A 27,446-nucleotide genomic window follows, 5' to 3' on the forward strand; every position below is an offset into this window, starting at 1 on the left:
GTCCAGTGGTGGGAGGCAAAAAACAGGTGGATCCTGGTGGGAGAGGAAGTCTGATGGCTGCCAGTCAAGCCAGGCCGGCTGCCAGTCAAGCCAGGACGGCCGGCTCCAGGGTCAGTGAGAGATCCTGCCTCAAAAACAAGGTGGAGGAACTGGAGATATGGCTCAGGGTTAAGAGAGCTTCCTGCTCTTCTAGAAACTCAGTTTGGTTATAGCAGCTCAAAACCACTTATAACTCCAGGGGAACAGACTTCCTTTTCTAGCCTGTAAGAGCACCCACACATGTGATATACTGTCACACACATAGACACATAAATAAAAACAAATCTCTATATAAAGAAAAGATAGCCAGGCAGTGGTGGCACACACCTAAATTTTATCCCAGCACTTGGGAGGCAAAGGTAGGCAGACCTCTGTGAGTTCTAGGCCAGCCTGGTCTACAAGAGCTAGTTCCAGGACAGCTAGGGCTGTTACACAGAGAAGCCCTGTCTCAACCCACCACCCAAAAAAACCCCACAAAACAAAAAAAAAAAAAAAAAAAAAAAAAAAAAAAGAGAAAGAATGAAAAGATGGAGGTGGGGCTGGAGGAACAACTCAGTGGTTATGAGCATTTTGTTGGCGCTCCTGTAGCCCGGAGTTTGATTTTCAGCACTGACATGGTGGCTCACAACCAACCATAATGCCAGTTCCAGAGGATCTAATACCCTCTTCAGAGCTCTGCAGGCACCAGGCACTGAGCACGGGGTGCACCTAACATCCAGGCATGATTTAAAAGAAAATCTAAAATAAAATAAAGATGGAATGTGATACTGAAAAGACATATAATGCTGACCTTCAAGGGTGAGCACACCTATACATATACCACACCTATTACTTCTATGAGTATTAATGCTTAAAAAATAATTTAAAATCTTTCATTAAATAGGTACATCTTTCAGTATATATTTATTACTGAAATGTCTATAGTTAATAAATTTTCTAAAGTAGTTCTGACAAACCTACACTCCTCCGTGACTGTCTGTGCTGCTCTGAAGTGGGCTGCACGGGTCCAGGGTGGCGTGGGCAGACGACATGACAGGCGTGGCGGATGACGATCAAGGGTCGGAACGCCAGTTTCATCTTTCCCTCATGTTTGTGCTTTCACGTTAATATATTGTCTTTCACCTGGACCCCATGTGCTTACATGGTATTTTTCCCGCTGGCCTTCACACTTAGGACCTCACACACTAGACAAAGGCTCTGCTACTAAGTTATATCCCCACATTCCTTTTTTTTTTTTTTTTTTTTTGGTTTTTCGAGACAGGGTTTCCCTGTAGTCCTGTAGTTTCTAGAGCCTGTCCTGGAACTAGCTCTTGTAGACCAGGCTGGCCTCAAACTCAGAGATCCGCCTGCCTCTGCCTCCCGAGTGCTGGGATTAAAGGCGTGCGCCACCACCACCCGGCTCCTTTTTTTTTTTAAATGACATAGAATCTCCTATTTTCCAAGCATGTGCTGAATGTTTATCCCCAAGTGACTCCCCTGCCTCAGATTCCCATGAACTTCAGGTGCATGCCGCCACTCACAGCATCTGAAGTAAATTTTTAAGAAACACATGTGAGCCAGGCAGTGGTGGTACACGCCTTTAATCCCAGCACTCGGGAGGCAGAGGCAGGCGGATCTCTGTGAGTTTGAGGCCAGCCTGGTCTACAAGAGCTAGTTGCAGGACAGGTTCCAAAGCTACAGAGAAACCTTGTCTCAAAAACAAACAAAACAAAACAAAAAAATAAATAAAAAACACATGTGAAGAACAGTTTTCTTCACATGAAGCAATAACATGAGTAAATCTATTTGGTCATGTAGACATAACCTACTGAACAATAACAGGTGAAGGTACCACTACCTTACCCCACCTCTAGCTGGGATACTTGACTCTTCCAAGATCCTACCCTCAGACTGAGTGACAAGCAGACCGACAGAGCACCAGTTAAAACCTGTGCTGCCAAACACAATGGTTCCTTCCATGAGAGAAACCCACGGTTTCTCCACGTGTCTGCTTCTGTTTTCACTTCAACGTTTTAGGAACAATGGAATAACGAGACAACGTACTTCAGCTGCACTCTGTACAGAGCAACCTGAGAAGAGCCAGACCATGACACTGTACCTTAGTATAATACTGAAGCTTGGGAGTTGACACAATCTCCCCATCCTCTGAGTGGATCAAGCGATCTAGGAATTCTTCTTTGCCTACTTCAGATGCTGCCTGACAGAAACATTCCAGAGCCTGAGAGATAAAGGATAAAAAAAAAAAAATACAAAGTGGCTTACAAGAGATTGTTCAAAGGTTAGGCATAGTGGGACACATCTCTAACCTCAACGGTCTTGAGGCAGGGGCAGAAAGATCTTTTCAGGTGAAGTTAGCTTGGGGTACATAATGAGACCCTGTTTCAACAAACAAAAAGTTTATTCCAATTCTAGTTACTATAGATCAGGGCACATGTACTAGAAAAAGCTAAAAGAGACAAAATTCCTTAAGAAAGCCTATAGTACATTCACATTTTCTGTCAAATCTAAATGTTCTTTGTCCATTTTTTTTTTGGGGGGGGGGGGTTTCGAGACAGGGTTTCTCTGTGGCTTTGGAGCCTGTCCTGGAACTAGCTCTTGTAGACCAGGCTGGTCTCGAACTCACAGAGATCCGCCTGCCTCTGCCTCCTGAGTGCTGGGATTAAAGGCGTGCGCCACCACTGCCCGGCTTGTTTTGTTTTTTTGAGACAGGGTCTCTATCTGTAGCCCAAGCAGTATTGGAACTCATTATGTAAACCAGGCTGGTCTCAAACTCAGAGATTTGCCTACCTGTGCCTTCCAAGTGCTAGAATTAAAGGTACACATTACTATTCCTGGCCAAACCTAAATTTTGAGAATTCATTTCATATATTTCTCAAAATTTTCCTATTTTCTCCACTAATAAGCCATCTTGCCTTTCCCTCTCTCACTTTTTACAATGTCATTATTATATAAAGATTTATATTTTGCCTGCACGTATGTATATCACTTGTGTGCATTAGAAGGGATGTCAGGTTCCCTGGAACTGGAGTTACACTGATCACGAGCCACCGTGTATAGCGTGGGAATTTAACTTGGCTCCTTTACAATGGTGACAAGTATTCTTAACCATTGAGTCATCTCTCCGGCACCTTAAATTACAAAGCAAACATGTGTTGCCAGATGTGATAACAAGTTTCAGCACTCAGGACGTAGAGGTAGGTGGATTTTCGTGAGTTCAAGGCTAGTCTGATCTGTAATAGTGAGTTCAAGGTCAGCTGGGGTAAGGTGAGATCCTGTCTCAAAAACCACAAACCAAACAAAAAAGCAAATAGGTATCAGGCACGGTGGCTCATACTTCCAGCACCCAGGAAGCAGAGGCAGGTACGTGCTGTGAGTTTACAGTCAGCCTGGTCTACACAGTGCATTCTAGGCCAGTCACAGCTACATAGAGAAATCCTGTCTTACATGGAATAGAGTAGATGCCTGTAATTCCAACACTGGGATGCTACAGCACCAGGACAGCAAGTTCAAAGCCAACCTCAAACCCAAATGTGGTAGCACACGCCTTTAATTCCAGCACTTGAGAGGCAGAGGCAGGTGGATCTCTGTGAGTTTGAGGCCAACTTGGTCTACAGAGCGAGTTCTAGGACGATCAGGGCTATACAGAGCATCCCTGTCTTGAAAAAACCAAATAAACAACAAACAAAAATTGGGGAAGCTGAAGACCCAGCAGTTAAGATTATTGTCTGCTCTTCCAGAGGCTCCAGGTTCAACTCCCAGCACCCAATGGCCACTCACAACTGTCTGTAACTCCAGTCACACACATACATATAGGTAGAACACCAATGCACACAAAGTAAATATAAATAAATCATTAAAGAAAAAAGGAAAAGAAAAAGGAGGGGATGTCATCAGAATTAAGCCAATTCTATCAATACCTTGATCTTATATTTTGAGGGAATAAATTCCTATTATTTAATTAACAAAGGTGGAATTGGTCCATAGCTCAGTGAAACTGGACTAGCATGTTAGGCTCTGAACTTGATTGCTAGTATCTCACAATACATGTAAACTTTAATTAGATATCTATTTGGGTTTTTAAAAACTTAAAAAATATATCTTTATGTTTTTATCTGATAAATTAGTAATAAGGCAACGTTACCAACTACAGAATGTGACAGGTATATGATTGTTCACTAGGTCAATCTTTCCTTAAACTTTATTATGTATGGATATTTTGCCTGCATGGACGTCTGTGCTGGAGTGACACTTGGCTGTGGGCTGGGACATGGACTGGGAATTAAACCTGGATCCTGTGAAAGAACAGTCTGAGCTCTTTATTCCTGAAACATCTATTAGCTCCAACTATGTGACTCTCTAAGTAAATTCAGCTTTTAAAACTCTATCACTAGTGCTGCTCTTGCAGAGGCCCTGACTTCAGTTCATGCATCCACACCAGGCAACTCAGAACCACTTTAACTCCAGGTCCAGGGGGTCTGACCCAGACCTCTATGTGCACCTCTGAGGCAGGGCAATGCAAGCACACTCCCAATGAATAAGCAAAATTGGCCAAAATAACCTGTCAGACAATCAAAAGCACAGTAACTACTGACGCATACTCCTAGTCAATCACAAAATGCCAGTTTCAAAAGAACCAGCCAAAAAATGTTCCTGCTTCCTATGGCAGCTTAATTTCCCTAACCCCATAAAAACTCCTGACCCTTCTACAATAAAAAACTTTTACGTTAGAAAAAAAAATGCATCACTAATTCCTAAAGCCATCTGCACTGGAGCAGACAAATTTTAATGCTTTCTTCTTACTTCCCTGCACTAATCAACAAAGTACAAGTGCCTGGCCAATCCTGACACACAAACCGTGTTCTTTAACATTCCTACAAGAATCTGCCTCCTGTACCACAGTCAGATGGAAGCCGGGTGTCTTCCTTGCACTAGTCTGCTCACACTCCAATGTCGTTTACCTTCTGCACTTCTCCCGTAACCAGGTAACACCGTCCCAGCATAAATCGACAGGATCCAACATTGACTTGACACCAGGGATTCAACAGTTGAATATAATCCTAAAAGGCATAAAAGAACTTTCTGCTTAGAAAATAAGCAACGTTTAAGTACTGTCAATCCTAACTTTTTCAGAGGAAAATGAGAGTGTTCAGTAGAACTCTATTTCTGAGATACCCAGAGATTAAAAATGAATCCAATTATTACTTTTTATATAAAGCTAGACACCATGGGGTAGTGGCACATGCCTATCTATAATCACAACTAATCCAAGTCAGGACAGAAAGATCACTTGTAGTCAAGAGTATGAGGCCAAGCTGGGTGCTGGTGGTGCATGGCTTTAATCCTAGCACTTGGGAGGCCAAGTCAATGGATCTCTGTCTGCAAGAGCTAGTTCCAGGACAGCTAAGGCCATTACACAGAGAAGCCCTGTCCTGAAATAGAAAAGAGTATGAGAACAGCCGGGACACCACAGTGGGACTCCCCTCACTCCAGCTTCTGGTCGAGCCCAGAAACACAGAAGTCATTTCATACACTTCATGTCTAAGGAATCTCACAATTTTTGGTGCTCCCTCATTCAGTGAGTACAGTACAATAAAGGATTTATATGTAAATGGTTTGTTTCATTATAAAGAGAACCTAGTAAGAATTGAAAAGTTTTCTTTTTGGATTTGAAGATAATTTTGTTGTGGTTTAAAAGAAAAATTGTGGGGCAGGCAGCTGCCTAGAGGAAGAAGATGGAAAGACAAAGAGAAAGCCATGCTATCTGAGGTAAGCTGGCACAGAGGCCAACTATGGAAGGAGGAAAGCTTTAGAGAAAAATTGATGTCCAAACGTTAGGGAAACATGTTTTGAAGATTTAGGGGGAAAAGCATGTTTTTCTGAGTAGTTCAGAAAAGTAAGGAGACTTAGGCTACATGGCTATGGCTCTATGAACTACTGTTCACAGAAAAGAATTAAAAACAAAATGACCAGAGGCATGGCTCAGTGGTTAAGAACACTTGCTCTTGTAGAGGACCTGTGTTCAGTTCTAACCACCCCCACGGTAGTTCAACAGCCATTAACTCTAGTTTGAGGGGATCCAATGCCTTCTGATGTCCACGAGCACCACACAAGCACATGCTATAGACACATACGTGCAGGGATGTAGAGGGCATAAAAGGCCTTGTGCACAGAGATTAGCACTGGAGAAGCAAGAAAAGTGAAACGCAAAGCTCATCTCTTCAGTGGAATAGATGTTTATCTGTCTCCCTGGAACGCTGGAAATGGATGTAGTTTAATAACCTCGTGATCTTATTCTGTCTGGTGAGCTACCCTGTATCTTCCAGAATTTATGTTTTATTATCCCAGACCCTTCCCCCTTAAAGTCTTATTCATTACTTCTAGGTCATAAAACTCATCCTTGTGAGAGATGTCATCTGTACTTTATAACAGCCTACGTGACTTCTATGCTATCTTCGGGCCAGGCTAAGCCCTGACTGTCACAGGGACTCTGACTGCTTTCGTCATTCTACCGGAGTCCAGGGGTATAGCTCGGTGGCAGAGCTTTTCTTTTTCTTCATTTGCTTTTGAGATAAGGCCTCACTTTGTAGCTCTGTGTGGTCTGCAAGAAACTATGTAGTTCAGGCTGGCCTCAAACTCACAGAGATCTACCTGCCTCTGCCTCCTAGTGCTGGGATTAAAGCGATGTGCCACTAGGCTCTGCAATAGAGCTCTTTCTTAACATATTCAAAGTAGTAGGTTCAATACCTGGCTGGGACTGCAGAGAGAGAGAGAGAGAGAGAGAGAGAGAGAGAGAGAGAGAGAGAGAGAGAGAGAGAGAGAGAGGGAGAGAGAGAGAGAGAGAGAGAGAGAGAGAGAGAGAGAGAGAGAGAGAGAGAGAGAATGAGAGTGAGAAAATATGAATTCATGCCCATTGGAACATGTCTTGGCAAAATCAAAGTTAATTTTTGTAGTTTTTGCTATCAGTACAATTAAAATGCAGTTAACAGTCACAAATAAATAATCTATAATCTATCAATGAGCTATTTTATAAGAATGGTAAGAAATCTTCAACAAAACTCACCTGCAATTGTACATACTGGCAATTTCCCATCAGACATTCTAGAAAGAGACAACCAGGATTGCTAGGCCATCTAATCACTGCATTAAGGAATTCCCCCAGTTTGAGTGAAACTCAAAATATACATATTAATGGACATCAAACTCAGAAGAGTCAATGAAATAGTCTAAAAAGAAAAACTAGAAGAGCCCTAGGGCTTGAGGGATAGCGATGTCTTAAACACTTGTCTAGGATGTGCTGCACTGGATTGGATCTCCAGCACTGAGAAAGAAAAGAAAATGTTATTATGTGGGCAGAATAAATGCTGTAGGGACAATTTAGACTCGTCACCTGGCTTTCAAGCAAAAGGATACAAAAGCTGCAACAAATAACTGGTAATTGCAGTAATCATTTCAGGCCAGTTCAATCCAGTTTGACTCAAAGGAGCTTTTGGTTGAGAGAAGAGATGAGATATAATATGTTTTCTTGCAACTTCTTGGAAGAATAACTCCATAATTGTCTGAGGACAAGACACTTAAAAAAGAAAAAAGACTTGTAATTATAATATCAATTTTTAATCAAGATCATATTAATTCATTTTATGCCAGCAACAAAGGGGGAGTGATCAATTTAAAAGAGACAATGCATCAGGGGTATCATAAGTAGCAATTTCAATAACAGCAGCTTGCAAACTGTGTCACGCTGCACAAATGCAATGAAAAAGCCACGTAATTAATTTCAGGATCTCACTATAGTTCAATTTGTCTAGAAACCTTTTAAAATATAGTCCACATTTTAGCTCAAACAAATCCTCTACGACAGTACTGAAGCATGAGTGAGAGCCCTTTAAATATAGTTGACTGAGATTACAAAAGCCACTTAGTAAATTTAGAACTCAGTATTGTTGAATTAATCATTGGAGTATCAAAACACAATGGACAAAACAGCAATATAAGAAATACTAAAGGCGCCCAGTGCTGGTAGTGCACATCTATAATCCAAGCACTAGGGAGGCAGAGGCAGGTGGATCTCTGAGTTCAGGCTAGAGTGAGTTTCAGGGCAGCCGGGCTATGTAGAGAAACCCTGTCCTGAAAAACCAAAAACCATAAAAAACGAAACAAAACAAAAGAAAAAAAAACACTAAATACAAGAGCATGATTCTCAGCAAGGTTCCTCTTGCTATCTCCCTAATGGTGTCTGTGCCACACACACACACCTACAACAGCCCTCATTCACATCTGGTCTGAGACCACTAGACGCCTTGCCATAACCACAGGTGTTAGGCCACAGGTTGCACATGCATAAAGGCAAAGAACAGTCCATTAAAATCCCAGCAAAATTCTTCAAAGACCTTGAAAAAAACAGTACTCAACTTCATATGGAAAAGCAAAAACCCCAGGATAGCCAAAACAATTCCATACAATAAAAGAACTTCTGGAGGCATCACAATCCCTGACTTCAAACTCTACTACAGAGCTACAGTACTGAAAACAGCCTGGTATTGGCATAAGAACAGAATGGGGGGGGGGGGCTGGAGAGATGGCTCAGTGGTTAAGAGCACCACCTGCTCTTTCAAAGGTCCTGAGTTCAATTCCCAGCAACCACATGGTGGCTCACAACCATCTGTAATGAGATCTAGTGCCCTCTTCTGGCCTGCAGGCAGAGTACTGAGAATACCGTATACACAATAAATAAATAAATCTTTAAATAAAAAAAAAAAAAAAAACAGAATGGAAGACCAATGGAACCAAATAGAAGACCCGGATATCAATCCACACATCTTCGAACACCTGATATTTGATGAAGAAGTAAAAAATATCAAATGGAAAAAAGAAAGCATATTTAACAAGTGGTGCTGGCATAACTGGAATTCAACATGTAGAAGATTGAAAATAGACCCGTATCTATCACCATGCACAAAACTCAAGTCCAAATGGATCAACTCCTCAACATAAAGCCCAGCCACACTGAACCTCACAGAAGAGAAAGTGGGAAGTACACTTGAACGCATTGACACAGGGAACCATTTCCTAAATAGAACCCCAGCAGCACAGACACTGAGAACAACAATGAATAAATGGGACCTCCTGAAACTGAAAAGCCTCTGTAAAGTAAAGGACATGGTCAACAAGACAAAACGACAGCCTACAGAATGGGAAAAGATCTTCACTAACCCCACATCAGACAGAGGCCTTATCTCCAAAATATACAAAGAACTCAAGAAATTGGACACCAAAAGATCACATAATCCAATAAAAAAATTGGATCACATAATCCAATAAAAAAATTGGAGTACAGACCTAAACAGAGAACTCTCAACAGAGAAATCTAAAATGGCTGAAAGACACTTAAGGAAATGTTCAACATCCTTAGTCATCAGAGAAATGGAAATCAAAACAATTCTGAGATTCCATTTTACACCTGTAAGGATGGCCAAGATCAAAAACACTGATGACAACTTATGCTGGAAAGGTTATGGGGAAAAGGGAACACTTCTGCATTGCTGGTGGGAATGCAAGCTGGTACAACTCCTGTGGATGTCAGTGTGGCGATTTCTCAGAAAATGAGGAAACAGCCTTCCTCAAGACCCAGTAATACCACTTTTGAGTATATATCCAAAGGATGCTCAATCGTGCCACAAGGACATGTGTTCAACTATGTTCATAGCAGCTTTGTTTGTCATAGCCAGAACTTGGAAACAACCTATATGCCCCTCGACCAAAACTGGATAAGGAAAATGTGGCACATTTACACAATGTACTACAGAGCAGAAAAAAAACAAAACAACATCTTGAATTTTGCAGGAAAATGGATGGAACTAGAAAACATTATTTTGAGTGAGGTAATCCAGACACAGAAAGACAATTATCATATGTAGTCACTCATAAGTGATTTTTAAACATAAAGCAAAGAAAGCCAGCCTACAAACCACAATCCCAGAGAACTTAGACAATAATGAGCATACTAAGAGAGACTTACATAGATCTAATCTGCATGGGAAGTAGAAAGTAGAAAAAGACAAGATCTCCTGAGTAAATTGGGAGCACAGGGACCTTGGTGGAGGATTGAACAGGGGAGCGGAGAGGAAGGGAGGGAGCAGAGAAAAATGTAGAGCTCAATAAATAACAATAAAAAGAGAGAAAAATTAGAAAAAAGAGGAAAAAAAATTAAAGAACTAGTCCATTTCTACAACATAGATGACAAAAGAACATTTTTTAAAATGTACAATAAACACCCAAATTAAAAGTAAATATAAAGATAGTCTACTCCTTACCCAATTTATTTGCCATTAAGGCACCAGAATCAGTTAATTTCAGTACTGACAAATGTTGCAGATTAGATTCCCTATGAGAAAAGAGAAAACAAACTAATAAATACTGTTAAACATTTTATCTCTACGTTTATTTTACATTGCTGATTAAATTAATAGTCAAGTGGTAGTGGTACACACCTTAAGTCCCCGTACTCAGGAGGCACAGGCAGGCAGATCTCTGTGAGTTCGAGGCCAGCCTGGTCTACAAGAGCTAGTTTCATTCAGGACAGCCAGGACACAGAGAAACCCTGTCTCCAAAAACCAAACCAAACCAAACCAAAAAAACAAACAAACAAAACAAAACAAGGAAACAAACAAAAAAACCAAAACAAAAAAAACAACCACCAAGACCCACTAAAAGCTTATATATGTATGTATGTATATATATGTATATATATGTGTATATACATACACACACACACACACACACACACACACACACACACACACATCATTTAAGGACTGTTCAGAGCCATCTGTGAGACAGAGCTCACAGACTGATGGCAGTATTAACTGTCAACCTGACAGAATCTAGTCGTCTGGGAGGCAAACACTCAGGCACACCCGTGAAGGATCATCTATGGCAATCCCCAGAGAATGTCCGAGGGATTTTCTGGAGTGTGCAGTTAATGTGGGAAGAGCATTCCCTAGGCAGAGAGTCCTAGACTGTACGTCGTGGAGAAAGGGCACTAATGAATGTTCACTGTGCTCTGCTCTGCTTCCTAAAGGCATGTGACCAGCTGCTACACGCACCTGCAGCCAGAGAGGCCTTTACCCTTCAACTGTGAGCTGGAGACACATTTGTCAGCTGTTTTATGAGAGCAACAGGAGAACACTGTAACCACTGATTGTTCTTTCTTTGCATATAAAGTTCAGTCCAATTTCAACAACTACTTTGTGTATGGTTCATCTCCTCCTGTTTCACCTTATTTTGCCATCAATAAAACTTTTCTCCATATTATACACAGTGTAGGTATGTATAAGTACTAAAGTTAGTGAGTGTATGTATGCATAAGTATATACATATATACATGCATACATACATATATACATAAAACATTACTATCTGAAAAATTACCCTCAACCATTAAAAAATGGAGCATATAAAAATGTTAATTATAGACAGTAGTGATCCACCATGTGGGTGCTGGGCATTGAAACCCTGTCCTCTGAAGAGCAGCTGATGTTATTAACCACTCAGCCATCTCTCCAGCCCCAGCTTCTGATTCTTAAAGGCAAATTGTTTCTGCAATAAATGCTTTAAAAAGTCCCATAGTTCAATTCCCAGCACCACAGCAAACAAACAAGCCCCACAACCTATTATAAACATGTCTTTACTCTAAAATGAAATGAAATGAAAGAGGACGACACTCACAGTGTGTCGACTGGGACATCCGTTGCCAAGCACTGGCTTGCCCACTTAATGAGGTAGTAGGACAAGAGCAGGGGAGCTGTGCGGGGCAGCAAGTCTTGCTGAGCCTGAAAGAGTTGACCAGCTCCCAAGATCACCTGGAACAGAACAGCTGTTAGGAGGGCAGGTCCTGAGCTCAGGAAAGCTGAAACAGTGCAGTACGGGAGCTGCACTTGTAGATAGCAGCTGGCAGAGCACCTCGCTCAACAGTAATAGTCAAAACAGACAAATATACTCAACAGCAAGCCAGTTTCATTCCTTTTCCTTTAGGTTTTGTTGTTGTTGTTGTTGTTTTTTGCGAGAGGCTCCTCTCCCCAGCCTTGTCACCTGGTGTCTGTAGAGCCCCTGGAAGGCTGCCCCCAGAGTAGAAAGCACTGAATATAGACAAGTCTCCAGCTCTCCTGGGTTTGACAGTTTACAAGTTTTTCCACAAGTAGTACTTACTGCATCTCCCAGTCTTGTTAAAAGCTGCTGTAAGATCAATAGGTCTCGGCAGATCAGGAAGCGAGTGCTGGCAATTTTATACACACCTCTGCACACAACAGAGCCCGCTGTGCTACTGCCACAGAGTTGGTAGAGATTCATTCGAACATTCAAAGGCTGAGCTGTAACATAAAAAAGTGGAGTTAAAGGGTGGTAAAGGAATCTGCTGCCAAGTTCATTCCCAGGGACCCATGCAGTAGGAAAAAGCTGATCGCCCACAAGTTCTGTCTTCTGACCTCTGTATGTGCACCATGGCATGCATTTGCATGCATATACACAAAATACATGTAAGATAAAATTAAAAAAGAAAAATGAAATTAATGTATCATTTAAAATTTTATTATTACTATTTTTAAAACTATGCATATGTGTGTCTATCTCTATGTGTGCATGTGCATGAGTGCAGGTACCCACAGACCAGAGACTCAGATCCCCTAGAACTGGCTTAGTTACCTGCTGTGGTGTTGGGAGGTGAGCTCAGTTCTAGAACGGCACATGCTCTTAACCACTAGGCCACCCCTCCAGCCCCCATACCACTGCTTTCTGTAAAGCACACTTGTGTTGCTTTTTACCTGGATCAAATCCCTTTTCCATCTCTACTTCTGTCTCATAATCCATTTCCCGTATAAGAAGTCCAATGGCATGGACAGGGTTTCTGATCTCTTGCAGCTTACTACAAATGTCTTCCATCACATTTTCTCTACACGACAATTAGAAAATTCCTATTATTATTGATAACATTTTAGAGAGGTTGTTTACAGTGCTGCCCACAGTAAAGTAGTGGAGACAAACATTCTGGCACAAGATACTCAAGAGCCCACATAAAACTACCTTCAATTGGGGAATGAACACAAGGGAAAATATGTATTTTTACAATATCCAGTTCAACCAAAATAGAGAAACTGGACAGTGGTGGCGCACACCTTTAATCCCAGCAGAGACAGGCAGATCTCTGTGAGTTCAAGGCCAGCCTGGTCTACAGAGCGAGTTCTAGGACAGGCTCCAAAACTACACAGGGAAAGCCTGTCTTAAAAAACAAACAAACAAACAAAAAACAAAACAAAATAAAATGAACAAACAAAAAAAGCCCAAAAAAAGAATATCCAGTTCAATTGAGGGGTAACAGAAGTATATTTTATGAGTTTGTTTTCAGATCTGAATAAATATGCTAACTTTGCCCCCTATAATCTATAACGGGTGCTGTGGATGTGGTTTAGTGGTAGAGCACTTGCCTAGAATGCACAAGGCAGGTTCCTCCCCAGCACCACACACACAAAAAGAAAGACCTATGTAGACTCAAGAACAATCACTTTAACATTAAACTAAGACTTTTCATATACTTGACTACATATTAAAAAAAATCTGTGATAATAAATACTGCTAAATTCCATTAGGAAATGCACTTTACCCTAAAATCTCCTTACACATCAATAGTGATCAAATCTTCCAAAATGTGCTCTGCAGCTTTTTCTGGAGACTGTAAGTTATAACAACTGGTTTCCATCAGAACTGCCATCTCCATGGTAACTGACTCTCCAATCATCCGGAGGCATTTTATAAGACATATGACATCCCGAGCCACATCTGCATCTAGGAGTAAGAGAATGTTAACATTGATGTCTGAAGCCATGACAGTCTATATATATAACATAGTATATATTATAATATAATATAATTATTATAATATAAATATTATTATATATTAATATAATATATTAAAAGAAGCATCACTAATTCTATAACATAGGTGTTTAAGCCACCCCAGTATCTTCAGTGAGGTATTGTGGCCATTTGACATAAAACATAAGGTTCATATAGGAAGGGGATCAACTATAGACAGAACAATTATTATTACCATCCGATATGGTTGTCTCATCCTCTGTCAAAAGGTGCTCATCAGGCAGGAGATATAAATGATCTACTAAGGAAGATGGCGCCAGGAAAGACAGGTATCCCTAAAAGTAGAAAGCCTTCAATTATTATTGTTTCAATAATTCAAAAAGAAGCCCATGTAAAATAACTCATAATCTATAATGCATCATATAGGCAACAAATCATATTGTACACAATATTTATGAATAATTCCATGTCATTTTTTTAAAACTGGAAGTGGCTAGGGGATGTAACCTAGTGGTAGATGGCGCACCTAATACATGCAGGCCTCAGGTCTGAGTCTCAGCAAAGCCAGAATGACAGAGCAAGCTAAGTTTCCATTTTTACATGTATGTGTTTGGTTGACTGGGGTGCATGTGTGTGTCTACAGGATAACCTTGGCTGTTGTTCTCAGGAATGCAGTCCTTCTCCTTTGAGACAGGTTTCTCACTAGCCTGAAAATCATAAGTTAGGCTAGAATGACTGACTAGCAAGCCCCCTGTGAGAGGGGATATATGCCTAACTATTTACAGATATCAAGGCATCAGTGTTTCAGGAGGAAAAAAGATAAAGAGGAAGAAAAAGAAGGAAGAGGAGAAGAAAGAAAGGAAGGAAGGAAGGAAGGAGGGAAGGAAGGAGGGAAGGAAGGCAGGCTAAGCAAGCAAACAGAAGCAAAGGGGTTGGGATATAGTTCAGTGGCATTATGTATGCTTGTTAGCATGAATGGGCTTGGATTCAATCCCTAGCAATAAAATCAACCCATCTACCAACAAACCAACCAATCCACCCACCAATCCAGAGATTCCTGTGCTGTCACTGTGCTGCTGTGCTATCGCCATCCTCTGTCTGGGTCTCACTCAGCCCCTTCCACTCTTCTAGATGGCAGGACTTACAAGCACGAGCCATCACATTATCTTCATAACTGTTATTTTACATTTGTAAGACCATAAATATAAAAGTAAACAAATAAGATAAAAATGTAAAAGTACCAATAATGATGCAGAAGATTAAGTTCAAATGAATTATAGATTTAGGTAAGTGATTAAAATGGCACCATGTCCCACAGTAACATTTAGAAGACTCATTGAACTATGCAGAGGTGCTCTGGATGCTCCAGTTTGCTTACTTTCTTCAGAAGGCACACCATGTTTGTGAGAGGATTCAAATGTAGAGCAAGAGGGTGAGAGAGGGCTTCCTGATACTGGAGACAGCAGGCATAGAACTTGCACCAGAATTCCTGTTGCAAAGTACGGAACTCATCCTGGGAGAATTCATATTCTGTTACACTTCCTTGGAGCTGACAAAGAAAGAAAAATTAACTTTCTGGGGTTTTCTCTACAAAATATTTCTTATGCATTAAATCCCACAGGATATGTAAATACTTATCAAATTCCCTAATGATAAGGATTGAGCCTTATCTTTCTACTATTATGATAAAAATGATCAAGCCTGACAGTTTTATCAGACAGACAACATTGTTAATCCTTCCCTTATCCACATCTCACCTCATTTTCAACAGCTAAAGTAATTTCTTTTTTAAGTTCACTCCACGAAAGATCCAAGTTTCTCTCAGTTCCCCGGCAGAAAATCTAAAGTTAAAAGAAATTATTTCAGAATACTATACAATATCCAAATTGAAGGAAGTCTCACCTAAAAGGCACTAAGGCAATATTCAATTGCACAACAATATCAGGACTGCCAGGAGTCTCCTCCTCCTCCTCTAATATTGCAAAAACAATTTCTAACAGAATAGCAATTGAAGTTTTATTCAGAATAATCTTTAGAAATCTATGAGTCTGAAAGAATCATAATGATGTACATCATTAAAAAAATCAATTAAAATAAAAATAACTAGCCTGACAGTAGTGGCGCACACCTTTAATCCCAGCACTTGGGAGGAAGAGGCAGACAGATCTCTGTGAGTTTGAGTCCTTTACAAAGTGAGTCCCAGAACAGCCAGGGCTATTACAGAGAAACCCTGTCTCAAAAAAACAAAACCAAAACAAAACAATCAAAATAACTATTGCCTATTTGGAAAGAAAGGTGTACGTGATATCAAAGACCCACAGCCTAAGATTACAGAGAAAAGAAAACTTGACTAGTTTCTTTGACTAGTGATCACTCTACTAGGAAAGATTCTTCTCACAGGAATTAATAAATGCATTAATTATGCTTTTGTATTTTAACTGTATACTATATACTATGAGAAGTATTTTCACACAACTAATTATTATTGCCGGGTGTGATGGTACATGCCTTTAAAGCCTAGCACTCAGAGGCACAGGCAGGTTTTTTGAAACCCTGTCTCGAAAAACTAACCAACACTCCCCCCACCCCCAAAAAATAGCCCAAACAAAGCCAAACAAAAAGAAAAATCCAACAAACAAAACCAAACCCAAAACAGCCCAACTAGTTATTATAAACAATGAAGAAATGGTGATGAGAAGAAACGAGACTATTTTATTCAGAAGTGATCATATCATTCTGTAGTTTTATCAGAGAGAATATATCTACACTCAAGTACAGCCAAGGGCCTGGAAACTGTCACTCTGTAATTCTAGCACTTCAGAGACTGAGGCAGGAAGATCAAAGTTCAAGACCAACCTGGGCTACCTGGAGAGTGTGAGTTTAGTCTAAGCTATACAGTCAGACTATCTTAAAACCCAGAGAACCCTAGCCATTGCGAGGTGGAGGCAGAAGGATCTTAAGTTCAAAGTCTTCCTCAAAAACAACACCAACAAATAACAAGGAAAAACGTTTTGTAAAAATAGAAAACACCTTTTAAGTCATGACTGTAAAAATAAAATGTAATTCTCAGGCAGTTTCACTATGCAATACAGACAGGCTGCCTCTCATTCATGATCCTCCTGTGTCTTGGGATTGTATATTCACCTGGTTTGAAGCTAAAATATTTTGAGTATTCTATACTCTGAACCCTGAACTTGAACCCTCACTGTACTAAAATAAGGGTACAAACAACATATAATCAATTGTAACTAACCTAGAAACCAACCTTTAAATCTTTGTCAGGTCTGAAGGTTGTTATGCCAGTTTCTTTATACAGTCGTGCTGACACACAATCTGGACTCTGCTCGCATAGTTACTGGGAAAATGTTCCCTGCTCCTACATCTCAGTCACAAGTCTTATTTTGTGAAAATAATTTTAAAACAAATTACAATAGTATTCACAAGAGACCATATGTATATACACTCAGGAACAGTTTTAAGTATTCAAACATTAGCTATTTGCTTGCTTACCTGTAAAGCTTTAGATAAAGCCGCGTTTATGAATCGTCCTGGTGTAAAAAGGCTCCGCAAATACATTTCCTATTAGAACATTAAAACAAAAGTTATATCATTCTGAAAAAGATGAAATTGGGAAAAATACAAAGCAAGTTGGTCACACCGACTCCAATGTGTGAATCTCTACTATATGAACTGTACTTGAGCAGCAAGCGGTACTGCAGTTACGTTTTCAGTGTAAGTGACGACTGCAATGCTTCTGGGGTCTCGATGATGACCGGCTACTCTGATGGTGTGCATCCATACAGCACGGTACCGATGACCGGCTACTCTGATGGTGTGCATCCATACAGCACGGTACTGATGACCGGCTACTCTGATGGTGTGCATCCATACAGCACGGTACCGATGACCGGCTACTCTGATGGTGTGCATCCATACAGCACTCTATTGTGTACACAAAAACAAGGTGTCAGCTGTCAATCTTAAATGCAAAGGGTGGACCCAGACTGCTGACGATGTGCATTGGTAAAAGAGCAGTTAAAATGAGCTGATTTCTATCCCATTTCCACAAGGACTTGCATATAAAAGAAACTGACAACAGGTACTGTAAATAACAAAATATACAGAAAACTCTCACACAAGAAATATAGTTTTTAATAGAAAACTTCCATGCTGCCTCATTATTTTGATAAGGCTCATGAGCTAGATTTGCTTCTAAGCATCCTGACTGACCTTCATTACTGAGTTCTTTCTTCTGCTGAGCTGCTGTTTCTTTTTATTTTTATGTGCATTGATGTTTTATCTGCATATATGTCTGTGTGAGGGTGCCAGATCCTTTGGAACTGGAGTTACAGATGGTTGTGAGCTGCCATGTTAGTGCTAGGAACTGAACCCGGGTCCTCTGGAGGAGCAGACGTCTCTCCAGCCCATCTGTTGAGCTTTCTGATGAGTAATAATGAACACATGGAACAAAGGCCTACTAATGGTTACTATGAGACTTTGGCTTTAAACAAAACCCCAAACCCAGTATTTGTTAACTAAAATAATAAATAATCAATAACCATTACTAATGAACTCTACAGATTAACACTTCAGATACTTAAAGTGTGGTTTCTGAAATGCATATCCTTGTCATTTCAGTCCACAATCATTAAGCTCATTTAACACTAAGGCATCAACTAGAAACTTCTTTCATTTATCCTGAAGATATATCCCTGAAAAACAAGGACACTGGCCTGTCATGTTTTATTGCTTTACCTTTTCAAATTTTCTTCATCGCATATATCTTTATAAACTTTAAATCCCCTGATGCTGGGAATTGAACCCAGGTCTGGTACATGTACTCGGTCAGTAAACTATACTCGTCAGAATTTATCTGAATTCCACAAAATATTTAAACAGATACAAATACTAATTATTATAATAGATCATTACATAACACTTATATGAATCATTATCATGCTACACGTCACAGGTGTGCATAATTACTACATCAATTAAAACGTTCGGAGATAGCCAGGCAGTGGTGCACGCCTTTAATTCCAGCACTTGGGAGGCAGAGGCAGGACAATCTGTGAGTTCAAGGTCAGCCTGGTCTACAGACTGAATTACAGGATAACCAATGTGACAGAGACCCTGTCAAAACAACAACAAACACAAACAAAAGGTTTGGGGCTGGAGAGATGGCTCACTTGTTGCTCTTGTAGAGGACCCAGTTTTGGTTCCTAGTACCCACATAGCAGCTGACCACAGTTGTGGAATATTATTTTAAGATGCTTTACATTCATATATGCTGTGAAATATTTGTTTAATGATGCAAAGATATGCTGCATTCTTCTACACTGCATTTGTTTAACTTTGTGAAGCTGTGTTACTCTGCCTGCCTACAACAGCTGATTGGTCTGATAAAGAGCTGAATGACCAATAGCTGGGCAGGAGAGAGATAGGCGGGGCTGGCAGGCAGAGAGAATAAATCGAAGAGAGAAGAGAGGAGAGAAAGAAGAGGTGGGCACCAGTGGCCAGCCACCCAGCCAGCCATGGAGTAAGAAGGAAAGAGAGATATACAGAATAGAGAAAGGTAAAAGCCCAGAAGCTAAAGATTAAAGGGATAAAGTTAAGAAAAGCTGGCTAGAAACAAGCCAAGCTAAGGCTGGGCGTTTGTAAGTAAGAGTAAGTCTCTGTGTATTTATTTGGGGCATGGGTGGTGGGTCCCCAAAGAACAAAGAGTTAAAAAAAAAATCAACCAGCTGGGCGGTGGTGGCGCACGCCTTTAATCCCAGCACTCGGGAGGCAGAGGCAGGCGGATCTCTGTGAGTTCGAGGCCAGCCCGGTCTACAAGAGCTAGCTCCAGGACAGGCTCTAAAAGCTGCACTGCAGAGAAACCCTGTCTCTTAAAACAAAACAAAACAAAACAAACAAACAAAAAAACAACAAAAAAACCCAATCATCAACCATCCACAATTCTAGTTCAGGAATCCAGAACTCTGTGGGCACCACACCAGGCAAGCACAGGGTGCACTTACAGACAGACAAGCAAAATTTTCACATACATCAAATAAAATAATCAGCCATTGGAATGGGTCAGCAGTTAACAATGTAAAGGCACTTGCCACCAAGCCTGATGATCTCAGTTTGAACACTGGGTCCCAGGCAGTGGAAGGAGAGAAGTGATTACAGGAAGTTGTCTTCTGACCCCCTATCTGCACCGTGTGCACATGTGTCATGCTAGCCCAGAACACATTAGGAATTAACACATCACTCGGGTCAGGCCAGTACATCACAGGGCAGCTAAGCACACAGAATGAGCCCATATCAGGGAAAGGTACTATCTAAGAACAAAACCAGTAAGGAAGACGCAGAATAAAGGGATGGGGTCCTGTTGGGTGGTGGTGGCGCACGCCTTTAATCCCAGCACTTGGGAGGCAGAGGCAGGGGGATCTCTGAGTTCGAGGCCAGCCTGGTCTACAGAGTGATTTCCAGGACAGGCTCCAAAGCTACAGGGAAACCCTGTCTCGGAAAACGAGATGAAAGTCCTGCAAGCACCAAGCCAACCCTGCCTGAAAGCAGACGCTGAACACCTCAACTACGCAAGCCGTGCGCCTGCCTTCTCATTTCAGTCTGTCCAATCAGCTGACACTGGGTTACAGACTTACCCTGGGGTCCTGGTCATCTCTGATGACAATTTCTTCTTCTGGCAGAGGCTGCATAAAAACTGGATTCCACTGACCTGCAACATTGCTGTAAGAAAGAAATCCAAAACTTTACCAGACCATAGCAGTACACTTTGGCAGTGTCTAGTAGGGAAGGCCTCATCACTGAACCCCTGTAACTAATCAATACTTAATTCTGTTACTAAGTACAGTTCCTATAGATGTGTTCTTACTATCTTTGTGTGTGTGTATGTGTGCATGAGCGGGTGTGCATGAGCGGGTGCACAGATGTGCATGTCTCTGTGGAGGTCAGAGTTCAGTGCCAAACATATTTCTCAATTGTTCTCCACCTTATGTTTTAAATTATTGATGACGATGCGGTGAGAGCACGCACACGGTTGCGACAAGAGACACGCAGAGGTCAAAGGGCCCTCTAGTCTCCCCTCCATCAGGAGTTCTGGGACTGTGTGGCCCCCACAGCAAGCACTCTGATTTACCGAGACGCCTCACTAGCCCTGACCTTATTATTTTGAGACAGGGCTCCCAATGAATCCACAGTTCACCGATTTAGCTAGACTAAGCTGGCCAGTAAGCTTTGCCTTACGAGCATGGGCTTCTAAGTGTGCACTGCTATGACTGGCTTGCTGTTTACAGGGGTGCTGGGGATCCAAACTCAGGTCTTCATGAACAAACAGCAGAAACTGCCAACTGAGCCATCTCTCTGCCCCAGTGTTCTATCTTAAATAGGCAACACCCTCAATTTAAAATCTGAAATATAAAATCTGAAAAATATAAAATCTGAAATAGCTGATCTTTACTAGATTATTACTATATACAACACAAGGTGCTATTCTAAAAACTACTCATGTATGTCCTACAATCTCCTTGAAGGATGTATTACATCTAATTTGTAGCTGAGGAAGTAAGTCTTAAGACTTACTAATAAGCTGCATAGCCAGGCTCACAACCCCAAATCCAGAGCCTATGCCCTTTAGTTTAAAGCTTTATTTATTATGTATACAGTGTTCTGTCTGCATGTATGCCTGCAGGCCAGAAGAGGGCGCCAGATCTTATTACAGATGGTTGTGAGCCACCATGTGGATGCCGGTCATTGAACTCAGGTCCTCTGGAAAAATAGCCAGTGCTCTTAACCTCTGAGCCATCTCTCCAGCATCTCTCCCTTTAGTTTAAGACATGGTTTTATTCTGTAGCCCTAGCAGGCTCTCAATCTCTCAATTCTCTTGCTTTCACGTACTCCAGGCTGGCCCTAAACTCACTCTGTAATTGAAGATGATCTTTAATTTCTAATCCTCCTGCCTCTCCTTCCAGAGCGCTGGAATTACAAACACACAAGACCCTGCATAGTCTTGGAGGTGCTAGGCATTGAAGCTAGGGCTCTGAGTCTGAGCAAGACATGATATTCACTAAGTCACATTCTGAATCCTGAAGTTTATTTTCTCATGAGCAAGACAGTTTCTTGCTTAAGGCAGTTTCAAAGAACCACACTAGTTCATTTTACCCCTGATCTTATCTTAAGGAAATTGAGAGTAAATAGGAATTTCAATGTCTTTGCTAAGTTGTGGGTATAAGGAACATGGTATTAGCAATAAGCTTCCAGATTAGAAGTATTTGGGGTACATACTAGTCCCCTAAGAAATATGGTATTTTATCTTAGCCAACCCTATGTGTATTTATTTGCTCTAAAATCAAAAGGTAAAAAACATAAAAGGTGGCACTTTAGAAAATTATCAAGATCAGAATCCTTCAAATTAAATTACATGGTTCTAGACGAAAACGTCTCATCTCAGAGTGGCTCTGCCTATGGTTAAGCAAGAAGACAAAGGTTAAATAGTCCATACTGTTCAAAGTTGATATATTTGACAATTGTTTGGTTCTCAGCATCATGCCACAGGGCCCAGATATCCGTTGAGGTTAAGGCAAAATCGACCAGTGTCTCCTAGGAATAAATGGGGGAAAATAAGAAAGAAAAAAGATCAGGGACTAAGTTTGTATTGAAAATAGAGAAAAATATATAAAAGTACAACATGGCACATGAACTTGATAAATCCCAACTTAAACTTTTTGTTTCTATACGTGAAGAGGGGCTGGAGAGATAGCTCTGGTTCAGAGTACTGGCTGCTTTGCCAGAAGACCGTGGCTCAACTCCTGGTACCCACATGTCTATACATGAAATATTTTAACAATATAATCACCACCCCCCCCCTCCCCGCCTGAGACAGTTTCTCTGTAGCTTTGGTGCCTGTCCCGGAACTCCCTCTGTAAACCAGGTTGGCCTCAAACTGATGGAGATCTGCCTGCCTGCCTTTGCCTCCTAAGTGCTGGGATTAAAGGCATGCGCCAGCAGCCCCTGGTTTAAGAATATAATCTTAAAAACAGTTAAAGCCTTTTGAGACAGTCCCACTGTGTTGCTGCGCTGGTCTGGAACGCCTGTGTTCAAATGAGCCTCTAGCCTCAGACTCACAAGTAGCTATGATTTTGAGGTAGTCAGCATTTTGTATTGTGCTTGTGTGAAATGTACAGGATGGTTCAACCTACCTGAGAAGTGAACAGTGAAGAAATGTGATCTAAACTATAGCGATTATTCTCAGTGCTCACCAACTGGAAAACGCAGAACTGTTGAAACACAAGTTAATAGTTCACCACTCCATACGATCAACATGCTAAATTCACAATTCTCCTACCTCTGGACGCTACAAATACAGGTGTGTGCCACCATAGTTAACTACAGCTTAAAAATTTCCAACTTAACCATTTTTAGGTATACAGTTTAAATACATTGATATTGCTGCGCTACCAGGATACAGGACTCTTCACCTCGCAAAACTGAAACATGACCCCATCAGACACTTCCCCCTCTACCCCACCCTTTCTTCCACCTGTGACCACCACTGAGTCTACAGCTACTTTAGAGACTACTAACGGGAAACCCATAGGTTTGACCCCCAGTGCCAATGCGAGTGCCTAACTGCATGTTTGCATGCACCCACACACTTCCTTTAAAATTAGAAGATAATTCATGTTTACGTGTTCAAATCCACCACCAGGAATAGGGATAGGACTCAGCTGTAGAGCATTTGCCTCGTGTGTGAAAGAATACAAAAATAAGACAAATCTTACACTGCAGACAACAACATCAATAACAACAAAACATTATTTCTAAAACTAAAACTTTCAAATAGAAACATGACATTTGATGGACCCGGAGAGGTGGCTCAGCATTTCAGAACATAAGTGCTCTTGCAGAGGACCTTGGATTTGGCTCCCACGATTCACATGGTAGCTTACAATTGCCAATAACTCCAGGTCCAAGACGATCCAATACCCTCTTTTAGCCTCCAGAGGTCCCTGTACTTCACATGCTCATACATATAAATTTAAATAAAGCACAGGATACTTAAGAATAGTATTTTTAACAATTCAGAGAATTCACTGTGCACTGACAATGTGATGACCCGTGCCTTAGACCACAGGAAGGCAACTATTCACAGGATGATGAAAACGTATTTTTTATATTTATTTATTGCATGTGTGCATGTGTGTCTGTGCGTTGCTGTTTCTACCATGTGAGCTCAGGTCTGGCAGCAAACACCTGTGCCGTCTTGTCGTCGCCCTCATCTAACACCTGTGCCGTCTTGTCGTCGCCCTCATCTAACACCTGTACCGTCTTGTCGTCGCCCTCATCTAACACCTGTGCCGTCTTGTCGTCGCCCTCATCTAACACCTGTGCCGTCTTGTCGTCGCCCTCATCTAACACCTGTGCCGTCTTGTCGTCGCCCTCATCTAACTACTTTTTTTAAAAAAAGTTTTTTTGAGACAGGATCTTTCGAAAAAAAAATCATCAATTCATCACTGTGGTATCTGTTATAGTAAAATACATTTTATAATTTTTCTCTGCCATATTTCTATCATTATGCATATGCATACTAAGTAGTTCAAACAAAACAACAAAAATCCAGGAAATGCTGAGTACAGAATTTCTCAAAAGACTTGTAAAAAAGAATGAATTTATTCCATTTTTTTCCCCAATTTTTCTTCTGAGACAGTCTTATGATATCCCTTAGTGTGGCCTCAAAACAATAATCCTGCTTCAGTCTTCTGAATATTGGGATTTAGATATGTACCACAACACTAGGCCTATTTAAGTTTTCATTACATTTTATTTATTGACTTAGCATTTATGTATTTTTTAACATGTGCTCCATCACTTGTGTGGGGGCAAGAGGACAACTAAGGAGTTTCTCTTCTACCACGTGAGTCTCGGGGATCTAACTCAGGCTTGAAGGCACCGTTCCCCACTGAGCCATCTTATCCTGTTATGAGAATTTCCTCTGTGGACAACAGTTGTCAGGGTCTCAGGGACCAAACAGGGGGAGGATACAGAGTCCAGCAAAGAACATGATATATGATATATGTCCTTACAAGCAGGACAGAAACCTAACATGGGGAACCAGAGCTGCAATAAGCAGGGAAGACACATCCTTTCTCTAGTGGGATCGCAGCAAGCCTTCCCAAGTGTTCCTACTATTAGTATATCCACATATAAGGCACAGCACTAGGCCAAACACCCAAAATGGTTATTTATTATTTGATTACATAATTATATACACCCTGTATGCCTCACAACAGCAGTGTCTGGTTGGTAAACAATATTATTTGAAAACATTAATTTCTCCATAATTACTTACTAACATCTATATTCCTTTTCAGCAATTTCACTTTTTCCACCTATATTTTCATATTTGCTTTCAAATTTGTTTAGTTTTGGTTAACTTTCCTTTAGACTTCCCTTTAATTCTTACCACCCTTCCACAATTTTCTAATTCATATATCAGCACAAAACCCAATCACCCTTGAACAGCTCAGCACTCGACACAAAGCTTAAGTGGGCTCAATGGGCCTGACATTTCCCACAAGCAATCCACAGAGACCGCCCTGTCACACGCCTTATTTCTTCATACCTGTCCTCGTTTTGGGGCATGCATATATATTCCTAGGTAGAGTCCCATGGATGGTGAATATGCAAGTCGTAATTTATGTCCCGTTCCTGCAGTGAGTCGAAGGTCTTTGTTCACAGGGACGTACTCCAGCATGTCAGCCACCATCAGGCACATTTGGTCCTGCCCAAGAGAACGGTTAACTGGTGATGTTCCAGAACAGTGAGAAATACATCCCTTACCTTTAAAGAAAATCATTCTGAGGGCCTGGCAGAGAGGCACACACACACCTTTAATCCCAACACTTAGGAGGCAGAGGCAGGCAGATCTTTGTGAGTTCAAGCCAGCCGGGACTACCACAGCAAGTTCCAGGCCAGCTAGGGCTACAACTTGAAACCCTGCCTCAAAACAAAACAAAATTACCAGCCTTTTTTTGATCTTGAAAACTGTCTTATCAACATGCATTTAAAAAATGTTTTTAAAACTCTTATGTGTATGCATGCTTTTCCTCCATGTATATCTATGTACTACTTATGTCTCTGGTGCCTTTGGAGCTTAGGTGTCTGAATCCTGGAAACGGAGATACAGACAGCTGTAAATCACCGTATCGGTTCTGGGAATTGAATCCCACCTCTCTGGAAGAGCTGCCAGTACTGTTAACCAGTGTTAGCCAGGGCCATCTCTTCTGCCCTAGCATGGATTTTAGTGACATTGTGGGGGCTAAAACCACCCATAACACCAGTTCCAGGGGACCTGACACCTCTTCTGATATCCGCAGGCACCAAGCATACATTAATCATACATACTGCAAATAAGCAAAACAGTAATGCACATAAAATAAATCTAAAAAAGATTTTTTGAAACGACTGTTGCCCTTAAGTAAAGACTTTATCTTTTTTAAAATTTATTTTTATTTTATATTTACTGGTGTTTTGCTTGCATGTGTGTCTGAGGGCGTCAGATCCCCTGGAACCAGAGTGCAGGCAGTTGTGAGCTGCCATATCGGTACTGGGAATTGAACCCAGGTCCCCTAGAAGGGCAGTGCTCTTAACTGCTAAGTCACCTCTCTAGCACCAAGACTATCTTCTATTACCTTTTAAACTCTCATATAGGGCTCAAATTATCAAAGTAAAAAAATAAGAATAGGGAAATGTACAGAAAAGGATGTTGATTCAAACTGTCAAGCTCTGAAAGTATCGAAATCTCCAAACCGAATGACATCATCTTTAAATGAGCAGTAGGACAGATCCCAACTCTCCCACATTCCCACTCACATTCTAACTCACCAACCATAAATGCGGTATTTACCTTATAGGACCACATCCGCAGTTTATGATCCTGACACAGGGCAAAAATGAAAGCATCGTGTTCAACACAATGAACAGCAAGACTGAGGGCTCGATCCGAAGGCCCCTGATCACCCCTGAAAACAAAGGACAGGGTTTAGATTTTTTTTAACTACTGCAAATAAGCATATCATGAGAATTTGTGATTCAAGAGGTAAAATAAAACTATAATAGATATTCTTAGCAGAAAGAACAAGAATTTACATGCTGGCATAAGACAAATACATTTCTATGTACTTTATACCAATTATTATCATAAAATCAAGTAGGTTCTGCTATTATAAAAAGCAATTAATTTCATATTGGTTTAGTCCAATAGTCAAAAACTTCATTTTTTTTTTTTTTGAGACAGAGTCTCATTATATAACTCTGGTTAGTCTCGAACTCACAGAAATCTATCTGCTTTTGCCTCCTGAATGCAAGGGTTAAAGTCGTTCATGACCACATCAGGCTTATTAGGTCTTTTTTAAAAGTACATTTTTAAATTCTGTGTGTGTGAGAGAAAAAGACAGTGAGACAGAGACAGATATATATATATATATGTGTGTGTGTATTGTATATAATATATATAATGTATATATACGTATATATGTATA

At 40.9% G+C, this 27,446-nt stretch overlaps 1 protein-coding gene across 1 annotated transcript in view; it reads right to left on the reverse strand.

The window, feature by feature from the left end:
* The window catches only part of Nup160 (nucleoporin 160), a 60,838-nt gene that overhangs the window by 24,698 nt on the left and 8,694 nt on the right, over positions 1 to 27,446 (reverse strand). Inside the window, exons 6-23 of the mRNA XM_038331567.1 lie at positions 26,813 to 26,927; positions 25,529 to 25,687; positions 23,106 to 23,183; positions 22,409 to 22,506; positions 20,553 to 20,637; positions 17,413 to 17,481; positions 15,660 to 15,743; positions 15,281 to 15,451; positions 14,138 to 14,237; positions 13,707 to 13,872; positions 12,855 to 12,982; positions 12,244 to 12,404; positions 11,764 to 11,897; positions 10,350 to 10,420; positions 7,450 to 7,609; positions 7,100 to 7,169; positions 4,998 to 5,096; positions 2,138 to 2,257 (exon numbers count right to left, since the gene is read on the reverse strand). Of these exons, the coding sequence (XP_038187495.1) occupies positions 2,138 to 2,257; positions 4,998 to 5,096; positions 7,100 to 7,169; positions 7,450 to 7,609; positions 10,350 to 10,420; positions 11,764 to 11,897; positions 12,244 to 12,404; positions 12,855 to 12,982; positions 13,707 to 13,872; positions 14,138 to 14,237; positions 15,281 to 15,451; positions 15,660 to 15,743; positions 17,413 to 17,481; positions 20,553 to 20,637; positions 22,409 to 22,506; positions 23,106 to 23,183; positions 25,529 to 25,687; positions 26,813 to 26,927 (2,068 nt within the window). The remainder of the gene's footprint in view (positions 1 to 2,137; positions 2,258 to 4,997; positions 5,097 to 7,099; positions 7,170 to 7,449; positions 7,610 to 10,349; positions 10,421 to 11,763; positions 11,898 to 12,243; positions 12,405 to 12,854; positions 12,983 to 13,706; positions 13,873 to 14,137; positions 14,238 to 15,280; positions 15,452 to 15,659; positions 15,744 to 17,412; positions 17,482 to 20,552; positions 20,638 to 22,408; positions 22,507 to 23,105; positions 23,184 to 25,528; positions 25,688 to 26,812; positions 26,928 to 27,446) is intronic.

Source organism: Arvicola amphibius, chromosome 5, assembly GCF_903992535.2.
Source record: "Arvicola amphibius chromosome 5, mArvAmp1.2, whole genome shotgun sequence".
Lineage (NCBI taxonomy): Eukaryota > Metazoa > Chordata > Mammalia > Rodentia > Cricetidae > Arvicola > Arvicola amphibius.